This window comes from Cervus canadensis, chromosome 14 (genome assembly GCF_019320065.1).
Source record: "Cervus canadensis isolate Bull #8, Minnesota chromosome 14, ASM1932006v1, whole genome shotgun sequence".
Classification (NCBI taxonomy): Eukaryota; Metazoa; Chordata; class Mammalia; order Artiodactyla; family Cervidae; genus Cervus; species Cervus canadensis.
This window is the reverse complement of record NC_057399.1, coordinates 24390904-24412625: the sequence shown is the minus strand read 5'-3', so window position 1 is coordinate 24412625 and position 21722 is coordinate 24390904. Positions and strand designations below refer to the sequence as shown.

At 36.5% G+C, this 21722-nt stretch overlaps 1 protein-coding gene and 1 non-coding gene across 2 annotated transcripts in view; both read left to right on the top strand.

Moving 5' to 3' along the window:
* The window catches only part of C14H9orf85 (chromosome 14 C9orf85 homolog), a 62129-nt gene that overhangs the window by 20963 nt on the left and 19444 nt on the right, over nt 1-21722 (top strand). The window contains exon 2 of the mRNA XM_043487079.1: nt 12355-12461. Coding sequence (XP_043343014.1) covers nt 12355-12461 — 107 coding nt within the window. The remainder of the gene's footprint in view (nt 1-12354; nt 12462-21722) is intronic.
* On the top strand, nt 20571-20677 carry LOC122453435. The gene has a single exon (XR_006273058.1). It is a non-coding gene; the product is annotated as a U6 spliceosomal RNA (small nuclear RNA).

Genomic DNA, 21722 nt, shown 5'->3' with positions numbered 1-21722 from the left:
TGCCATCCAGCCATCTCATCCTCTGTCGCCCCCTTCTCCTCATGCCCCCAATCCCTCCCAGCATCAGGGTCTTTTCCAATGAGTCAACTCTTTGCATCAGGTGGCCAAAGTATTGGGAGTTTCAGCTTCAGCATCAGTCCTTCCAATGAACACCCAGGACTGAGCTCCTTTAGGATGGACTGGTTGGATCTCCTTGCAGTCCAAGGGACTCTCAAGAGTCTTCTCCAACACCACAGTTCAAAAGCATCAATTTTTCGGCACTCAGCTTTCTTCACAGTCCAACTCTCACATCCATACATGACCACTGGAAAAACCATAGCCTTGACTAGCTGGACCTTTATTGGCAAAGTAATGTCTCTGCTTTTTAATATGCTATAGTTACTTGGTTGGAAATCAAAGTGTATCTTCCCAGTATAGAGATGCTCTCAATGGAGAAACTAGAAATCAGACTGAGATTCTAAAAGAGAGATAGTACAGAATGATGGAGCAGGCAGGAGGGGGGATCAGGATGGGGAACACATGTAAATCCATGGCTGATTCATGTCAATGTATGGCACAAACCACTACAATATTGTAAAGTAATTAGCCTTCAACAAATGAAAATAAATGGAAAAAAATTTTTAAATTAAAAAAAAAGAGTGATGGAGCAAAATATAGAATTTGGAGTCAGAGGGTATGGTCTTGAGCCCTGGTTATATGACTTTGTAGGTATGTAAGTGTAGGCAGATTGTTAAACTTATTTGGATTTTTCTCTTTGTCTGTAAAATAGAAATAAAACTGTTTTCCTCCTAATGTCTTGAGGAAATGATATGATTAACTGAATATTGATTAAGATGATACTATATAAATATTATTGGTCTCATTTACAGTAACCAGTGGTGTTTCAGCTACAGTAATCAACTTTTTTTCTAAGGAAAAGCATATCACCCCCTTACAAGTAGTACTCCCAGTAGCAAAGGTAAGGTTGGGAACATATTCTTCTCTCTGGAAATGTCAACTTGTTTCAGCTGCCTGTGGTTCTTAACCTTTGACATGGTTAAGAATCATCTGAAGAGTTGTATAAAATGCAGATTTTATCGATAAGTAGATCTTGGGGTTGAGTCTAGGAATCATCATTCTAAACAAGTAGCTGACAGGAGGGAGAAGGAAATGGCAACCCACTCCAGTGTTCTTGCCTGGAGGATCCTGTGGACGAAGGAGCCTGGTGGGCTGCTGTCCATAGGGTCGCACAGAGTCGGAAACAATTGGAGTGACTTAGCATGCATGCGTGCATTGGAGAGGGAAATGGCAACCCACTCCAGTATTCTTACCTGGAGAATCCCAGGGACAGAGGAGCCAGGTGGGTCGCCCAGAGTCGGGTATGACTGAAGCGATGCAGCAGCAGCAGCTCACAGGAGATTCTAACGTCCATGGTCTTCAAACCACGTGGTCGTCTGTTAATTACCTTCCCCTGTCTTTGACACTCAGATTGATGTGCTTGTCTGTGTGACTAGCTTTCCAGTGATCACACTCTCCTCGTTTGTACATTGGGTCTGTCTGAGCAAGGTGGGGGGCTGCTATCACAGGAGGCTATTGTCTGAGTTCTTTTTTGCTCTATGGCATTCCCCATCACTTTGCCACAGGTTCTCGCAGTGTGGCCTATGCAACAGAAACTCCTGAGTTACAAATCACAATCTCAGGGAGTGGTGGGGCCTGGAAATCTGATTTTTAATATGCTTTTGGGTTGGGTCTGGTGTACCTTAGAGTTTGAGAATGGACTTAAAAGCCATTTTTCCCTAAAGGCTTGGCTTTGCCCTAACTCTATTCTGGTTATCATTTCTCTAACTACTTACTGAACCTAGATCATCTTTTGGTATTTATTATCTCCCATGCCTGTACGCATCTTTCTGTCCCCACTGCTACAGCCAAGTTTAGTGTTTTAGTATATTATTTTTCTACTACAGCAGCTTCCTTACGGGTTCCCCATACTTCCCTCTAGTCCTGTCTTTAACTGCTGCTTAGGATCTTATTCAGTCAGATTCCTTTCCTGTTTACTACTCAAAATTCTTCAGTTGGCGAACATGTTCTCTTATAATTTAGCTCAGTCCTTCCATTCTCCTCACACCCTGTTGTTTGGCTTTTCCTGACTGCTCGCAGCTTCCCTGAAGGGCCGCATACTTTCTCACACTTCATGTGTCCTTCCCTTGCGGTGGCACTTGGCCTTTGTAAGGTAGAGGATGATCCCACAGCACCCTTTGTCTATCTCTGTTATAATTTCCACACTGCCAAAGCCATCTCTCTGTTTGACTGCTTACTAGCTCAAAGATAAAGACTTGACTTCTCTCTTGTACCCCTATATCTAATATATGCTTGGCCATTATAGGCCTTGTATACGTCTTTTGAATTGAATGAGATGGAAAATACTACATGGGATTTGGGAGGGTTGTTTGGAAAACAAACCTAGATTTGAATGAAGAATTGAACTTCGACATGTGGGTGTGGAAAAGGACCGGCAGAGCAAAGCCACGGGAGGAGGCAGACTGTGGTATCTGCCGGATTTGTTTACTTGGGAGTGCCCAAATGCACAGGCAAGAAAGACAGGTGATAGGACCAGAAAGGAAAGTAGAGATCATATTGTGGTGAGGTCTCAATTTCAGTCTTAGGAATGCCTTAAGGAATGTAAATTTCTGACCAGAGGAGGCAAATGGACAGATGTCTGTTAGACATAACTGTTGACAGCTTGGTCTCCATTTATCTTTTTTAGTTTCTAATCCATCTTCCATTTGGGAGGCTGCGTTAGCAGTACAGATAGAAATGAGGACCTGACATATAGAAGTAGGGGGGATATAAAGTAGATGACAAAGTTGGGGACATTGTGGAAAAATTGATTTTGTCCATATTGGCATTTTGGTAGGAGAGGGAGAAGTCAAAGGTGACCTGAGATTTTATACCTGAGACTATAAGATGAGTTTAAGATGACGTTTGGGACAAAGGAGAAACAGATTTTACTGCTAAGATAGTGATTGTGATTCAGTCCATGGATTTGGGGTGTTTCAATGGTTTCCATGAGGAGGAAAATGGATGTCCTTCATGCAGTCTGATATATCAGGACCTCCAGAGAAGCATTAGGATTGTGCATTGTTTTGGAAGTAATCTTCATTGAGCTCATTACTGAAGCTGCAGTTATAGGTGATGTTGACCGTGAGTGAAGAGTAAGGAAGGGATTCCCTAATGGCTTAGACAGTAAAGAATCTGCAATGCAGGAGACCCAGGTTCAATCCTGGATCAGGAAGATCCCCTGGAGAAGGGAATGGCTACTCACCCTACTACTCTTGCTTGGAGAATTCCATGGACAGAGGAGCCTGGCAGGCTACAGTCCATGAGGTCGCAAGGAATTGGACGTGACTGAGTGAGTAACATACACACATGCACACACACTCACACAGAGTGTGGAAAGAAAGGAGCACTGCACAGACATCTAAGTTGAAGAAGAGACAGAGACAGGGAAGGCAGGTCAGTAAGTGGGTTGATGACTAAATATTGAGGAGTAGATCATTTTAAGGGGTAATCAGAGGAAGAAGTATTAGCAAAGGATCTTGAGAAGGAGCAAATGAAGTTTGAAGTACAATCCTACTTTGTAAGGTGAGTCTTTTTTTCAGGAAAGACAAAAATTATTCCAGGATAAAACCATTTACAGCAAAATTTTGAGAGAGAAAACTTACCTCCTGTAAAACTACTCTGACAATAAAGCTATTTCCACTTTAAAGTAAAGTTATTTTGGGGTTATTTATTTAATAAAGTCCTGTAGTTAATAGTGAAGGTGGCTTAAAGATAATTAAATGTACATTATCTTAAAATACTAAGTTCCCAATGTTTTAGTTGTTGTAGAGCAAAATTTCTCTTGTCCTCGGGATTCTGTGTTCTGCTTATAATTTGTTCTTAGTGTTGCATTGTGAATCCTTCTATAAAAATTTTTTTAAACATTCATAACATATCCTCCTGAATTGTGCCTTTTAGTACAATATGGAGAGAATTAAAAATCTTTATACCAGAGTGCTCTTCGTTCCAACTGACCACACCTTTTAACAGATGTGATTGGTTTATCAGTGCAGTGATTTGGTTGTTCAAATCCTTCAGAAATATTTTCTTGTTAAAATTCACAGCACCAACTTATTTTAATTTTTACGTAAAAGTAAATGAGTGAAATATACTTTGGAAAACAGAAATGGTTTTCTTAATAGGTTTTGCTACTGCCAGAAGATACTGCAGTAGCATGTTTCTGCCTGTAGTCAGGTGTGGCTCCATTTAAGTGTTTGCATTAAGCTTGTCAGTGAGAATCTGAGTCGTTTGCATGGCTACTGAAATAAATCAGTAGGTAGTTGGTACATAGACCCTCTCTGTATAATTGCAACAGACAATAGCTCTACCCACTTTTTGAGAGAATAGTCCTCTGTTTAGGATGATCAGGGCCCATTTTATATTCAGTCTTCGGATGAAAATGCAATTGTTTGTTTTTGCAGATGTCATTTGTTATAGGTTTCAGCAGTAAAAAAAAAAAACAAAACAAAAAAGTGAGTGAGGGAATCCAATATTGTTTCTTGACTAGAAAAGCTAATATTGTAAATATGGTGAACAAGAGGACAATTTGAATATTTTTAGCATATATTTTCAATTCTCTGGTTGGTATTGGTGTTTTAGATGAATATAGTGTGAAGGAGACAAAGATGGACTAGACTTCAGGGGAAAAAAATAATTATTTTAGCATATAGTAGAAATATACCTCACTTTATCCTCTAGGTATCTCTTAATTGGAATTTTATATTGTGAAAAATCAAATATTGGTAACTGAAATGTTTATGTATTTGATGTCCATATGTATTTATATCAAATATTTTAGAATTTTAAAGTTATAGTTTGCTTATAAATGCTGAGAGCTAATCGCTTTAGTTACATTGAACCAGTGTAGTTTCTTAAAAAGAAGTAAGCCTGTAGTAACTTTAGTTTTCTATTTTTCCTTAAATGACAAATGAATTTTATTACTAGAACTCACTTCAAAAGTATTTCTGGTCTATTTATATGACTAGCTCATTTTGTGAAATAATAAAATACATAAAAATAGTAAGACTCAGTAACTTGTCCAAATAAGGTATTTCTGAGAGTAATAGGCATTTAAATTATTGTTTCTTATCACACTGAAATAGTTTGTATGTTTGAAAGTTTTAAGTGACTAGAAGTCAGTATTAATATTTTGGATCATATAGTAGTGTTCTCTCTCTAGTAATTGTGGTATAGTTGATTATAGCAGGGATGATTTTTTTTTTCTTTCTTGCCTGAGCCGCACAGTTGTGGGGTCTTAGTCCCTGACTAGGGATTGAACCCAGACCCATGGCAGTGAAAGTGCTGGGTCCTAACCACTGAGCCACCAGGGAATTCCTGGCAAGAAGGATTTTTAATTCCCTTTTTGAAAAGAAAAGTGGCAGTGTCTTCTGTTCTTTTTAAAATTTTAACTGCCAGGATAAGAAAACAAAGCAAATTTTTATAGACAGTACTAGGAAATATTTGCTTTGATGTCCAAATAATTATGTACCATACTTAATTTAAGAAGGGGACAGTTTATGAGTTTTCACCTCTGGTAAAATTCCTGTTATTTTTACTCTTTTATTGAAATGTGATCAGCAGTTGTTATGTGTAAATATAATGTGATGAGAATTTGCCTGTTCATTAGAAGTTTTCTGATATTTGTAACATAATACATTGAAAACCGTATGTATTCAGTCAGAAGTTGGAAATAAGCAAACTATCAGAAAATAGGTTAAGTGAAAATATTACTCTGAAAGAATATAATATACAGTCAATAAAAACATGTTTTAAAAGTATATATACTAATATAAAAAAAAAATTGATGAGATGTTATAAAACACCATGTACATAAAAATACAAATTTCTACAAATATATATGCTTGAAATGCTGAAAAGTGTAGAATCTCTGAGGGATAAGATTTATCCTTTTTTAAATTTTTATAAAAATTTCTATAATTGAATATTTATATATAGATGCTCATACAGTTTTAAATCTTAAAACTGATCAGTAAAGTTATTTTTCATCCACGAAAGTAATAAATTCTTGGCATAAGAAATTTATATAATAGAGCATACCATTGTTCATACACAGTGGGAAAAAAGTATTAAAGGGAAAAGACTAGTTGCAAAACCAAGTGGTAAGGAGATGAACAAAATGTACAGACTGCTGGACAGAATACAAAAGAGATTTCTGTGTGAAGTTTGAACTCTGTCTTTTCCCCTGCCCCATTCATATTTATTGAGTGATAAATTCTATTTCCTAAAGTGTTATGTAATATAATAAACCAAAGGCCAGTTGTAAGTGTAAGTAATTTAATTTCATCTAGTTAGGATAAAATTTTTCTCAGTGTGTGACCAAAAAAACCACTTTTAAACATATAATTGTACTTACAGTTATTTAAAAATAAGGACTTGAGCTTATTCTACAGGGTTTGTTTTTTTATTTCTGGCTGCGTTGGGTCTTCGGTCGAGGGTGCGGGCTTTCTCTGGATGTGGCGAGCAGGGGCCGGCTCACTGGCTGTGGTCCGCGGGCTTATTGCAGCGGCTTCTCTTGTGGAGCGTAGGCTGCGGGGTCTCCGGCTTCAGTAGCTGCAGCTCGTGGGCTCTGGTAGTTGTGGTCCACAGGTTCTGTTGCTCCTTGGCATGTGGGATCCTCTCAGACCAGGGTTTGACCCTGTGCCCCCTGCATTAGCAGGCATATTTTTAACCACTGGACCATTAGGGAAGCCTCTACAAGATTTTTAATAGTCCAGTGTTCTTCTAACATATAGAAAATCTTTACTTATATTTTCAGTCCCTTTAACCCTTGTACCTGAATCCTCTAGTGACTGAACTAAACACTGAAGCCAGACAAAGGTATTATTAAAATAAACAACTGTGGGCCAGTATTCCTCATTGAACATAAACACAAAAATCTTCAGGGAAAGTTAGCATATTGTATTCACCAATAAATAAAAAGGATAATACACCTCAGACAAGTGAGGTTTATCCCGGGAATGCAATGTTGATGGATTGGAATATTTATTATTGTTAAGATGTCACTTCTCCCCCAAATTTATTTATAGTTTCAATATAATCCTAATTGCAATCATCACAGGCTTTTTGTTGTTGTTGTTGTTGAAATTAACAAATTGATGTTAAAATGTATACAGTAAAGCAAACGAAGTAGAATAGCTAGATAGTTTTGAAAAAGAATAAATTTAGGGGAGGCACAGCGCTGATTTCAAGACCTTAAAGCTCCAGTAATCAAGACAGGGTGGTACTGAAGAAAAAGTAAACATAGATTAATATGATAGAATATTGAGTCCAAAACAGACACACATATTTAACTTTTGACAAAGATAAAAATACAATTAAAAAAAAATACAATTCAGTGATGCTAGAAATTGGACACTCATAGATAACTTATAAAGAATCTCCTACCACTATTTTGTACCATGCACAAAAATGAACTCAAAATAGATCATAGGCTAAATGTAAAGCCGAAAGTTACTGAACTTCCAGAAGAAAACATAGATGAAAATCATGTTTCTTCAAAGACTTCTTAGATTTGACATTAAAAACATTGTCCATAAGAGAAAAAAAACAAAAAAAATTGTCCTTCATTGAAAGTGAAAAGGTTTTCTCTTAGAAAAACATTGTTAAGATAATGAAAATAAAAACACATAAAGCAATGAGTTAAATTATACCAAGATAAAACAACCTGACAAATACAGAATGTGGAGTATTCCCGAAGATGAGGTGCCTGACGTTATTTTCAAAAACGTCAGTGTATAACCGATTCACTTTGCTATATACCTGAAACTTACACAACATTGTAAGTCAACTATATTCCAATAAAAAATTTTTTAAAAAAATAACTGAAAAAAATCAGGGTAGAGGATAAAAGAGGGAGATCCTGCTAGACCAAAAGAGAGAGAACAAGCTGAACTTGAGTACTGATTGGGTGTGGGGTGGAGCGGGATCATTGAGGAAATTTCAATGTAGACTGGCTACACTCAATGGTATTAGTTATTCTTCATTTTTCTGAGGTGTGGTTTCTTGTATTGTGGTTAAGTAGGAGAAAGTCTTATTTCTAGGATATATATGATTGAGAGGTGAAGAATCTTGATATTTGTAATCACCGACTCAATGGACATGGGTTTGGGTGGACTCTGGGAGTTGGTGATGGACAGGGAGGCCTGGCGTGCTGCGGTTCATGGGGCTGCAAGTAGTCGGACACGACTGAGTGACTGAACAGAACTGAACACGTGAAAAGTGAGTAGGTAAGATGGAAAGTGCTAACAGTTGTCTGTAGATAATGTATGTGATTATGCGTTAGTATTGTTTTAATTTTTTCTGCATGTTTGAATTTTTTTGTAATAGAGGTAAGTGTTTTTAGAACTCGTTTGGGAGGAAGTATTCTTTGAAGATGGCCTTATGATTTGCAGTGCATTTCTATAGATCTTATGAATATCAGATATCTGTATTTATGTTGCATACCTGAAAAATACTTGTAAAGAACCCACCTGCAATGCAGGAGACCTGGGTTCAATCCCTGGGTTGGGAAGATCTCCCGGAGAAGGGAACGGCTACCCACCGCAGTATTCTGTCCTAGAGAATTCCATGGACTGTTTAGTCCATGGGGTCCCAAAGAGTTGGGCATACCTGAGCGACTTCACTGTCACCTGAAAATAACTTTTTACTAGACTGCACTATGTAACACTGTCTCCTTGAGAACTAGGATAGAAAACAACTCTGCCAAATACTTTGTAGTGTAAGGGTGTTTTTGGAGAGCATTGTTTACTGTATTGTATGGCATTGTTTCTGGGAAAATGGAACTTCAGGTTTTAATAATAAGAAAAGATGTGCTGCTTCTGAGAAACTGGATTTTTGGCACGTTACAGACCTTGAATCAGGTAAGTGAGCAGAACGTTTTTTTTGGCAACTAGAAAACTCACATCTCACTTGTGGCCCATCTCTAGCAGATGTACTTCCCAGCTGTACTGGCTGCTTTGTGATTTTCCCTCCCAACTCTAGTTTTACCCTTAATCTGATTCCTTCATCTATTTTTTGGTTATATTTATTTTGTAAGATACTCTATGTCCAACAATATTCTAGCCATATTAAAAGGATTTAAGAAAATACAGCGTATGATTTGGAAGTCACAGCCCCAAATACTGATTTTCACACTTACTAGTCATATAATATCTTGTTCCTAATTTCAGAGATCCTTTATCTTCTAACCAAAGTTAGAATAAAAGGAGTATTACTAGAAAATTTAAAAATATATACTTTTAAATATAGTTAAATATGGAGTAACATGGTGGTAGCTATATTGGCAGTAAATACCTTATTTTGGTGTAAGGCAGGGGAGAGAACGAGGTCATTCTATTCCATGGAAATGGAAATTCAGCTGCAGTTAAAGTTGGCATTTTTCTTGAGAATTTCATTTTTTAATTTCTTTTTTTTTCAACTAATGAAGGGAAGTAAATGTGCCATTGTTTTATATATAGCATTTCTGAAAGGATTACAATGTACAAAAAATCCTAATGAAAATTATATTAGTTGCTCTTGAATGATATTCAAATTCTTCTCCTTCATACACAATAATATCTTCTATTAAATGATAGCATATTGATACAGATGTTATATTTACAATTTGTTCTTGCTACCTTCTTGGGAGTTGAAGTCTTCACATCACGTAGTTCTTTTTGGTGATTAATGTTTTATATTACCACTGTGGTAATATAAATTACCACATCATTGGACAGCAGAATGTTTAAAACAACACTATAAAATATGTTGTATGAATTAATAATGGCTAAGACGGTTTTTAGGACTTTATATATGACGTAGGAGTGTCCTCTGATACGTTAAGTTTATGATAAGTTTATTCTAACTTTAAGAGAAGTATTCATTGATAAAGAAGGTTTTGTTTTTTTAGCTAGGATTCTTAAGTCCAGTGGAATCTTCCACTGATGATTTTTTTCCTTTAAAGATCTGAGAAGTAGCTTGTTAAACTAAATTATCTTTAAAGGCTTTTGTACTTAGAATACTTAAGTTTTGATTTTATATTTGAACATGCTTAAATCTTAACCTTAGTAACCTATTATTTTCTACCATAAGGGACATGCTGAAATTAATTGCCAAAGTGGGCAGGGTTAGTTGTACACACAGTTCTGAGTAATGTAAGACTGCCACCCCCTTTGCTCCAGGCACAGTGATTCCTTAAAACCAGGATTAAGCTTTCCTCACTTAGGTCTCTGGAATTCACTTTTTCTAGTTTGCCAAAATACAGCAAAAACAAGGCACACAGTTTTCTTTCTGTAGTATTTTTAAATGAAAGTATTATTCATTCTCATTTATTCATTCATTTCCTTTCTCAATGATTTCTTAACACATGAAAACCAAGTGTAACTTTGTAGTAGTGCCTGCTGGTCATGTGAAGGCCGTACACCATCTCCATTTACACCGCTTCACACGTCACTCACAGGACAAGTTCCCACAAAGACCTGTTTTGTTACACTGTCGATCTGTCGATCCACCCTAAAGAAACCAGTTTCTAAACTATGCACAGCTTTGTAAATCAAGATGAACTGGTCAGAAATTGGATACGAAGCAAGCGAGAAACCAAATAATGCTCTCCAGTTAACAAGTAAAATGTGTTGTATATAATAAAATTGCAGTAATGAAATGGTCTGCATTCTAAGAATATGCTAGCTAGAAAGTTTACGTCACATTCACACTATAATCATAGATCATCATTTGTTTTTTCTTATTGTTGGAGTTAGGAAAATATCAGCAGTGCTTCTGGTAAGATATTCTAGGCGACAGAGGGCAGTGAGAGTGAAAGATGAAATGTGAACCTTAGTTCTGGGTATTTCTTAGCAAACCCTGTGTGATAACTAGGTGCCAAGGTTGATAAGAAGAGGAATTTGGTATTAGGCAGATTTTCTTCTTTCTGGCAACAATGAGCTACAGAAAAGAGGGAATATAATGGTATGCAGGATTTATTTTCCCAGGGACTCTCCATCTAGGTCAGGAAGAAAAGAATACCCATACACAATTCATAAGTAATAGAATATGTTTTTTACCACAGAATTAAATTCAAACATAATGTATTCACAGCTCAATTTATGGTTTTTTGAAAATAATTTTTGAATATTTTTGGTTTTTTGAAATATTTTCTCTTTGAATAAATGTTTTGTCATTATTTTACCTTTTTGTTTAGAGCATTAAAGAATATCAAGTGCTGTTCAGAAGTTTTGTTTTCTTTCTGATGATTTCTAAACATTGTGCTTTTAACTCAGTATTCAAATAACCTTCCAAAGAACCTGCATCTTTTGAGATGCTTTGTTTTTCTCCTTTTGAAAAATTTAAAAAAGAAAAGAAGCAAAGAGAATGAGAACTTAAACTATCCTTTATTCATTATTCCAACAATAGGCAAAGACGAGGCTTCCACAACCAAAACAAGTTAGAGAATTCTCAGAGTACTTAGTGAAAATATGTAGTCTAGGTCTTGAGTCAAACGAACATATTACAAAATACAAAGCTGTTGTGAGAACACATGACACATTTAAAAGTTTTCCTTCCTTCTTATTTCCCAACACATTTTGAGAAGAATATTATAAGGGAAAAAATTTCTTTCCTCATAAAGCCCATTTTCTACCAGTCATATGCACATACTTATCTTCTGGTTTGAAGAAACCAGGTTATCAAGGTAACTTTTCTAAGACCTCTTTACATGAGAATACAAAAAGATTAAATTGAATAATTAAATATCTCCTTGCTTCCAGCTGCTTCTCCCTGGCTCTCCTTTCTCGAGTTTCTTAGTCTCTGCCCTCCCCTGCAGACTACAGTTCAGGAGTATCTAACTTCTCAGTTTAATTTCTCATTTTTCAGTAGTAAGAGTTGAGTTGTCAAAACAGTAGGCTTAAAATATGATTGGATTTTCTTCTACTTTTTTTGAGATGTAACTTCATTCAGTAAAGTGCATATATCTTAACTGTATAGTTTGAATTGTAAAATGAATATGCATTAGAATCAGTGGGGTTGATGTGCTTAAAATACTCCTGCCAGGAAATTAAAAAATTCCCTAGATGATTCTGAGCTACATCCAGTTAAGAATCCTTGCCTTCATAAAGAGCCAAATTGTTGATGTACATAAAAACACATAGTACACCATAAAATGTTATGCAGGTTAAATTTAGGTTGCTGTTTAAAAAAAAACTTAAATTTCTCATATGCCTTTTGGAGTTTGTAATGCTGACTCACTAGTGAAATTCTCAATTTGTTTTTCTGTTTCTTTTTAAGAAAATTAATGCAAAACTTCATGATGGAGTATGTCAACGTTGTAAAGAAGTTCTTGAATGGCGTGTAAAATACAGCAAGTACAAACCATTATCAAAGCCCAAAAAATGGTAAGTTAAGTTCCTTAATTACCTCACCAGTAATATCAGTATCATATTACTTCATTTCTTGATTTTCAAAATTGTGTCCAGATAAATATTAGGGGGAATAGGGAAAAAATTTCCATTCTTCCATGTGGACTAGAATTTCATCTTACGTGCTGCATCCTGGCTTGTGAGGCAAATAGATTGAAAGGGTAGATTCATCATTCCTTTCCCCTTCTTCCCTAAATAAATAATACACCGTTTTTTATAGCATCCTGTTCAAAAATGAGACTAGGGTTTTTGTTTTGCAAAATTCTATCTCCCAATGACAAGATAATGATATTTGCTATTTAATTTACTAAATTAAATAATAATTTTTACCACAGGGGATCTTTACGAGCATCTAACCTTTTAATTGGACCCATGAAGATTACTGATATTGCTTAAATTGAGTATCATGAGTAAATCACTAGATTGGTAACTTATAATTTCATTCCTTTGAAATTTTCAGTCTACACAAAAGGTTTCTCATTTTTCTGTCCTTTACCTTCCTCTGTGATGTTGGGATTCTGTTTTATCAGCTTTATGCATATCCTGATGCTGCCTCCTCACATCCTTCAGCTCAGCTGGGTAAGGGCCATATTGGAGGGTAATTGCTGCCTGAAAGAGAAAACTGATCATTTTAAATATAAGAATTAGCATATAAATAGATAATTTATAATTTGAAAATGTATATATATTTTATATTTAATTTGATAATTAATTTGATAATTTATATAGGTTAATTTATATAACCTATAATTTATAGGAGCTATTTGAATGCATTTGTTCATTGTTGCTTTATTTTCCTTTTAGCTATTCAGTACTGACATCTTCCTTAAATGTATTCCCTCTTCCTTTTTGGGAGGAGATTTTAATTAAAGTTTGGAAGGTTAGTCTAAATAATAAATATATTATAACCTTTGCTGTTCATTTCTTTTGAAAATTTATGTCAGCTTTTTTGTGGATTTTCAGCTCAAGCTATGGGGTAATTTGTTTATTTGAGAATAACAGCTTTGAATGTTTTAATTTGGGCAATTTAGTTTGCTCAAGATGCTTCTTTTTAATACTGAATGGTTAAAAACCTCAAGTAAGGATAGACTAACTTCAGCTTTTTAGAATTTTTATTTTTGTATTGCTCTTTCAGAGCAAATTTTTAGTATTTATTTTAGGTATAGTTGACCCCTTTTAAAATAGCTCTACATTTTTCTCTCTCCTGTCTTCCAGCCTTTTCTTTGTATTCTCTAGCATTTCTTCCCCAAAGAAAACACATCTAAAGAAAATTTAAAATTTATGCTCATTGCAAAAAAAAAAAAAAAATATGCTCATTGGTCCAAATTAGCAGTAGGGAAATTTGGCTACTGTTTGTACTATTCAATGCTAGATTTCCATGAATAAATTAACTCTGTCCCCTACCATCGAAATTAGATGCTGATTCACTATTAACCATGTAGTTTTAGTTAATAGACCTAACACAAAATTTGTAGTTTTTTGAATATTTTCAACAGGTCTTTTTTTTTTCTTTTATAATGGTATTTTGAGATTTCATCACCTGTCGGCAATTTTCTCTTGTAGTACTATTTCCTAAAAGAATTTGAAGTATAGGTAATAAGTATTTATATAGCCATAGAGTTGTAATAGATTCACCTTATAACAAAGGAAATCATTGAAAAATATTTGTTCCTTACCCATACCCAGTATTTTAACCTCTTTAATATGTGCTGCATCCTTTATATTTATCTTCATTGAATGTGCCAGCATGTAAAAGATCATATCAATCATTATACATTTTCCAGATGGTATAACTTGCTGTAGAATTTCTGAACTAAGTGATTTTACACAGTTCTTGAATTTTCACTCTTTTTGTGTATTGCTTATGGTCTTAATATTTTTATGGCTCCAGAAGAATTTGCATACTATAAGTCCTAGAAGAACAAATATTTTATCCAAATATAAAGACTCAGTTAAAAATAAAAGTAAAAGGAAACAGTATTAGTAGCAAATCTTATGTTTAATTCTGGAGAACTTATAACACTAACAACCTGAGAATGGTTGAATGTAGACACGTGGACCCAAAGGTCAGCCCCTCTGTCCTGTCTTGGACTCACTGAAGTTAGGGAAGCTCATGGTGATGCTGCTAGAACTGGTAGTATGTGACTCAGAGGCCTTGGAGACGAGAGCTAAAGAGGAGCTGCTGTTCTGTATCACCCTGAGGCAGCTGAAGTCAGCCACAGAAGAGCTAACAGTGAGTGCAGAGTGAAGGAAATACAATGTTGTACAAACACCAAAGTACAGGTAACAAGACTTTAAGCCTGAAGGAAGACCTCTAGTAATAAAGAAGCCCAAACTAATTCAACACAGTGATAGCTCCTGAGAGACTAAGAAACTGCCAGTTAAGACAAGGTCTGAACATGTTATCTAGGAAGTCAACTTGCCTGGCCTAGAGTATCATGAATTTCAGATTATACTGGAATTCTAGATTACATTAGGCATTTTAGAAAGCCTAGCTTTCAAACTCCAAACCAAGATTGAGAGTCTGAAGAGTATAAATCACCTATGTATACTTTGTTGTCTCAGCGTATCAAAACTTGACCAATATTATAAACATTTAAATCCGTTGATAAAAGATGATTAAAGTAGCATAATTTATTTAAAATTTTAAATGTTTTATTCAAGCTAATCACTTATAAACTAAATTTGTCCTTTGTTAAGATTTGTATAGGGAGTTTACTTTGACACTAGATGTGTCTTTGTGTAAAGATTCCTTTTCCAGCACCCTGAATATTACATTCAGTTAAAATATTGAGCATTGTTTCGCTTGTCTGTCTCATTCCACAGATTATGTAACCCAATGAGGTACATAAAGAAACGTTCAGCAGAACATAAAATGTAGGAGGAGAAAGTGCTGTTTATAAGTAACAATTCTTTTAGAATGAAGTAATATTCTGAGTATTGGGGAAATTAAAGCATCTTCTCCCATTTGTTTGGCATGTGAATCATCAAAAACTACGCACATCTAGCAAATATCCATTGTCTATGGGATCTGATATCAAACGTTAGATTCAAGAGAAAAAAAAAAGAGCTTGATATCTAAACTCCTCAAACTTTGTTTCATTCATGGGAAGCAAATTGTATGGTGTTGGTAAGTGGCAGAAAATATTTTCATGTTTCTCTTTCACCTTCAGTAAGGTGATGTGCTGCAGGATTTGTATAAGCATGTTTTTTATGACAGTTTCTCCCAATTACTGGAAACAACCCTGGACCATCTGAATAGATGTCTGAACTTGAGTTAAAAGAGGAAAGAGTTGAAAACTGTGTATTTGCTAGAGAGACGGGGAGGATGGCCATGAGGGGAAGGGGAAAAAATGCATGTCACCTATTAGTAATGTGTGAACAATGGGATGCTGATACAATACTACCATTTGATAAGATAATTTTAAATGTCATTGAGTATACAAAGCTTTAGGTCTTTATAGAAATAAAGTGAAAGGCTTATAAAGATAATGTTTAGTTTTTTATAGCTTTTCATCTCTGTAAAAGCAATAAGATGAACTGCCATCCTTGTTTTACACTCTGCCCCTTAATCAGAGGTCAGCGTAGTTATACCAGGATTTCCCCATCATTTTGGCTCATATCTTTTGATTTTAAAGCGAGAAATTGCTACTTCCAGGTGGAGGACTGTTGTGGTGCTATGACAGACTTCTCCCTTGACACCTGAATAGTATAATCATTATTAAGATTACTATTAGATGTAAGAATTGTGGTTCAGGACAGGACTAAATCTTTTTGTATTAAACCTCATTTTTCAAGAGGGAATTCCCTGGTGGTCCAGTGGTTAGAATTCTGCACTTTAACTGCCCAGGGCATGGATTCAGTCCCTGGTTAAGGAATTAAGATCCTGCGAGCTGCAAGGCAAGGCCAGGAAGAAACAAACCAAAAAAACCCCTCATTTTTCAAGTGCCATGTTTTTTACTTTTGGAAAATAAAAACCCAAAGATAAATTAAAACCATTTGTTACCATTCCTGGTCAGTCCCAAGCCATTCATGAACACTGTAAATAATTTTAGGTGTAGAGCTAAAAGTTACTGGAAAAGCAAGAAATCTTAAAAATGTAAAGTGATTTGTATAACTCTCAAAGAAGAAGGAATCTTGATATTCTTCACTTAAAACTCATTTATAGACATTTATATTATTTTCCAGGTACTAGAAATACAGATGTTTAAAAACTGCCCCCTTCCTCAAGTAATGTAAGGAAATGAACTCTTACATATACTCCTTTCTTTTTTTTATTCTGGGCTCAGAGGGATTAAATGTCTACCCAAGATAAGAAAGTAAAGCAGATGGAGTTAAGATTCAAATGCAAATTGTCCTATTTCAAAAGCCCCGTGTTTTTACTCTCCCACAGCAAATTCTCAGTATTTTATTATTCACTTAAAAAGTCCTTTTTTAAAAAAAAAAAAAAAAGTCCTTTCTCCCTCTTCACCTGAGCCCAATATTAAATTTAATAGAAGTCATCTATGTTGTTTATGGAAGTTTACAACTTGTGAGTCCAACATATATAGCCCTGCTTTTGTTTTTCTTTTTTTGAAATAACATATATCTTTGGACAATAGATTTTACTTTCAGGTCCTGAAATGCCTAAGCTGTTACCTAGAAACTTCTTATGCCTTGTGTTCCAGGTAACCAAGCAACCTTTTTCTCCTGTTAATTTCAAAATGTGGCACGCTAATACCCACACTGGTGTTAAAATCTCTAGCCTGCTTTCTTTTCTCTTTCTACCCATTAAAAAACAAATCACCAGTTTATGTAGTATTAGCTCATGTTTAACATTGCCATGGTATTAAAAGAGAAAGGAGAAGCTAGTATAAAATAGCAACAGACCACAAACAGATTAGAGTCTGGCAGGGGAGGGTTTTGCCTCCCCGGGAACTTTTGGTGAGGTCTGGAGACATCTTTGGTTGTCACAACCAGACCATCTGTGAGGGATGCTACTGGTATGTAATAGGTAGAGGCCAGGTATAGGCTTAGCATCCTACAGTGTATAGTACAGCCCCACAACAAAGATACATCCAGCCTGACATGTCAATAGTGTCTTGGTTGTTGCATACAAAATAGATGGATACTCACAGGGTCGAGCCACTGAAACTTCATGTGTATTTTAGTTCAGCGGTTTTGAAACTTTTCAGCTGTAAAATTTTTTAATAAAACAAAAGCTTACCCCAGAGTCTATAGAATATGATAGGCCAAAGTGGAACTGTCCTGAATGAAGAGAGGGGAGTCAAGACCTTATATGCCATAAGAAGAATGTTGATTGAAGGTAGATTTCACCCTAAAAATATTTCAAGTAAAGAGGAGAACTGGTATAACATGTCTTAGAACCACATTGCTGTGGGGATGTCTGGACAAGTAGTTTCAGGACATGTGAGTACTTTATGCCTAAAAACACTGCTACAGTCACTCTTCCGCATCCTCACATCCAGCTATTGAACTCCTTACTTGATAATTTTGAAGTGTGTTGCCTCTTAATTTTTATCTCCACAGACTGCTCTGGTACAACCCTTATCTCTTCATACTTCATTGCATTAAATAAATGCATTGTCCTCTGTCTCACCTCTATCCCCTTGGTCCAAATGAATAAAACAGTGTTTTCCAAAGGTTTACTTCACATCAATATTTCAAGGCCCTTGTGGGGGAAGAGTTGGGTCTCCAGTAGCAGGGAGCTAAGTGGAGCTTTGTCCCCTTAGAAGTTTTGCTTTTATATGTTTACTGTTTTATGTTATACTGGAGCATAGCCAGTTAAGAGTGCTGTGGTAGTTTCAGATGGACAGCAAAAGGACTCAGCCATACATAGAAATGTATCTCTTCTCTCCCAAATTCCTCTCTGTTCCAGACTGCCACTTAACGCTAAGTAGAGTTCCCTGTGCTATACAGTATTAACTTTTTATTGTTAAAGGGAAGAAGTATCGTACTCTTAAAATTCTGTCTTAATAAAGAGTACCACTGCCCTCATTTTCCAAAAAAAGCAAGTTAATGCAAAAAGAAAGCCCCAGGTATATCCACCAGCTAATGGTTAAATCATGACAGTACCTTGCACTCATTCTTTGGTGCTGAATTATTGTATTTGTCCATCAGCTGGCATTTATTACTTGCATTTTTTCATTGAGCAAACACCATAACATGAATCTCCTTTAACCAGTTATAAGCATGTTTTAGATAGATAGATTCCATTTGTAAGTATCCCAAGTTGTACATGCTTTCAGTGCTTAGGAACTGAGCACATTATTTGGTTCACCATGAGGCACCTGAAAAATAATGTTTGCAATATGCAGTGGTCAGTCCAAATTGAGCCCTTATTCCTCCATATAATCTAAATTTATAGTATCTGAAGATCCATTATTTAGGTGGCTTATGCTACAATCCACATGTTTTAAAACATTTTGCCTTGCCTCTCTTGATGTACTGTAAAACTGAGCACATTTATCAGTTCTTTCTACTCCAGAAGCATAGCTTATGTTATTAAAACAAACCTTTGACAAATCTCTGAGCCATCACTGGCATAAAGCTATAATGCATGCAAGGGAGAAATAGATTCGGGGCTTCCTCGGTGGCTCCGTGGTAAAGAATCTGCCTGCCAATGCAGGAGACACAGGTTCGTTGGGGAGAATCCCCACATGCTGTGGAGCAGCTAAGCCCTTGCGCCACAGCCACTGAACCTGTGCTTTAGAGCCTGGGAACTGCAGCTGCTGAGTCCAGGTGCCTCGACAACGGAAGCCCAAGTGCTCTAGAGCCCAGGAGCCGCAATCTGATTGTATAATCAGATTTTCCTTATTTAACCTCCAAAAACCAAGGAACCTGCCATGGATTTTGAAAGAAAATTTAGTAAAATGTATATGTTACTTTGGGGCTTCCCTGGTGGCTCAGTGGTAGAGAATCCACCTGCCCAGGCAGGAGACACAGGAGATGAGGGTTGGATCCCTTTGTTTGGAAAATCCCCTGGAGAAGGAAATGACAAGACCACTTCAGTATTCTTGCCTGGGAAATCCCATGGACAGAGGAGTCTGGCAGTCTGTGAGGTTGCAAACAGTTGGATACGGTTGAGCAACTGAGCACACACACACATTTGTGTGTGTTAGAAACAAAATTCTCTCGAGGAAGAGTCCATGGTAATGATGGAGGATATTACCCCAAGCATAGTTCTTTTCTGACAAACAGGTGGGATTGCTAGGGATAACAGACAAGAAATTTGGTTCAGTTTGCAGTTATTTTGAATAGCAACTTCACTGTATTAGACACTGTGCTATAGAAAATACCAAAATGACTCTCTGATACTAAGAAATTCCCAATCTGTTAGGGGAAGTGGGCCCACAGATAACTCACCAACAGATTGCAAGTGCTAGGTGTAAGTAAAAGGACACAAGAGACCCAAAGGATGCAAGTTAAGACTGCTGAGGAGTAATAAAATGAAAACAGGAGAGATAAATCTAGAAAAGGTAGTGGGTGCTGTAAACAGTGGAGAAGGCAATGGCACCCCACTCCAGTACTCTTGCCTGGAAAATCCCATGGACGGAGGAGCCTGGTAGGCTATAGTTCATGGGGTTGCGAAGAGTCCAACAGGACTGAGCGACTTCACTTTCACTTTTCACTTTCATGCATTGGAGAAGGAAATGGCAACCCACTCCAGTGTTCTTGCCTGGGGAATCCCAGGGACGGAGGAGCCTGGTGGGCTGCCATCTATGGGGTCACACAGTCAGACACAACTGAAGTGACTTAGTAGCAGCAGCAGCTGTAAACAGTGTTTACAGGAAACACTATGCGGAAGGCACCAGGGAATGGAGGGAAAATGGATGAGAACTCCCTGTTCTCTTTGATGGACATGCAGATACTTAGGAACTGTCTATATGTCTTGTTTTGGATTCTACATAAGTGGCCATTTGTTCATTCATTTGATCTATGTTGCCTGTCAAAAGAAGATCTGCTTTGTATATACATTTTATGAAGAGAAAACAAGATAGAATTTTGGTTTAGTCGTTGGATTTCTAGCCTTAAAAAGTGTGTTGATTAGTATTTCTTTGTTTTTTTTTATAAAAATAAACATTGGTGCTCGCTTCAGCAGCACATATACTAAAATTGGGACGATACAGAGAAGATTAGCATGGCCCTTGCTCAAGGATGACATGAAAATTCGTGAAGCGTTCCATATTTTTTTGTAAAGTAATTAGCCTCCAACTAATAAAAACAAATGGAAAAAAAAAGCATAAAAAAAGATAAACATTATGTACTACGAGATGATCCTATATTTCTGCTTCATTGACTACATCAAAGCCTTTGTGCAGACCACAACAAACTGTGGAAAATTCGTAGAGATAAGAATATCAGACCACCTAACCTGCCTCCTGAGAAACCTATATGCAGATTAAGAAGTAACAGAACCAGACATGGAACAACAGACTGGTTCAAAATTGGGAAAGGATTATGTCAAGTCTGTATGTTGTCAGCCTGCTTATTTAGCTTATATGCAGAGAACATCATGTGAAATGCTAGGCTGGATGAAAAGCACAAGCAAGAATCAAGATTGCTGGGAGAAATATCAACAACCTGAGGTATACAGATGATATCACTCTAATGGCAGAAAGTGAAGAGGATCTAAAGAGCCTTTTGATAAGGGTAAAAGAGGAGAGTGAAAAAGCTGGCTTAAAACTCAACATTCAAAAAGCTGATCATGGCATCTGGTCCCATCACTTCATGGCAAATAGAAGGGGAAGGAACGGAAACAGTGGGAGATTTTATTTTCTTGGGCTCCAAAATCACTGTAGATGTTGACTGCAGCCATGAATTTAAAGGTTGCATGCTCCTTGGAAGAAAAGCTGTGACAAACCTAGAAAGCCTATTGAAAAGCAGAGGCGTCACTTTGCCAACAAAGGTCTGTGTAGTCAAAGCTACGGTTTTTCTAGTAGTCACATATGTATGTGACAGACCATAAAGAAGACTGAGTGCTGAAGAATTGATGCTTTCAAATTATGGTGCTGGAGAAGACTCGAGAGTCCCTTGGAGAGCAAGGAGATCAAACCAGTCAATCCTAAAGGAAATCAACCCTGAGTATTCATTGGAAGGAATGATGCTGAAGCTGAAATATTTGGCTACCTGGTGCCAAGAGCTGACTCATTGGAAAAAACCCTGTTACTGAGAAAGACTGAAGGCAGGAGAAGGGGGCGACAGAGGGTGAGATGGTTGAATAGCATCACTGACTCA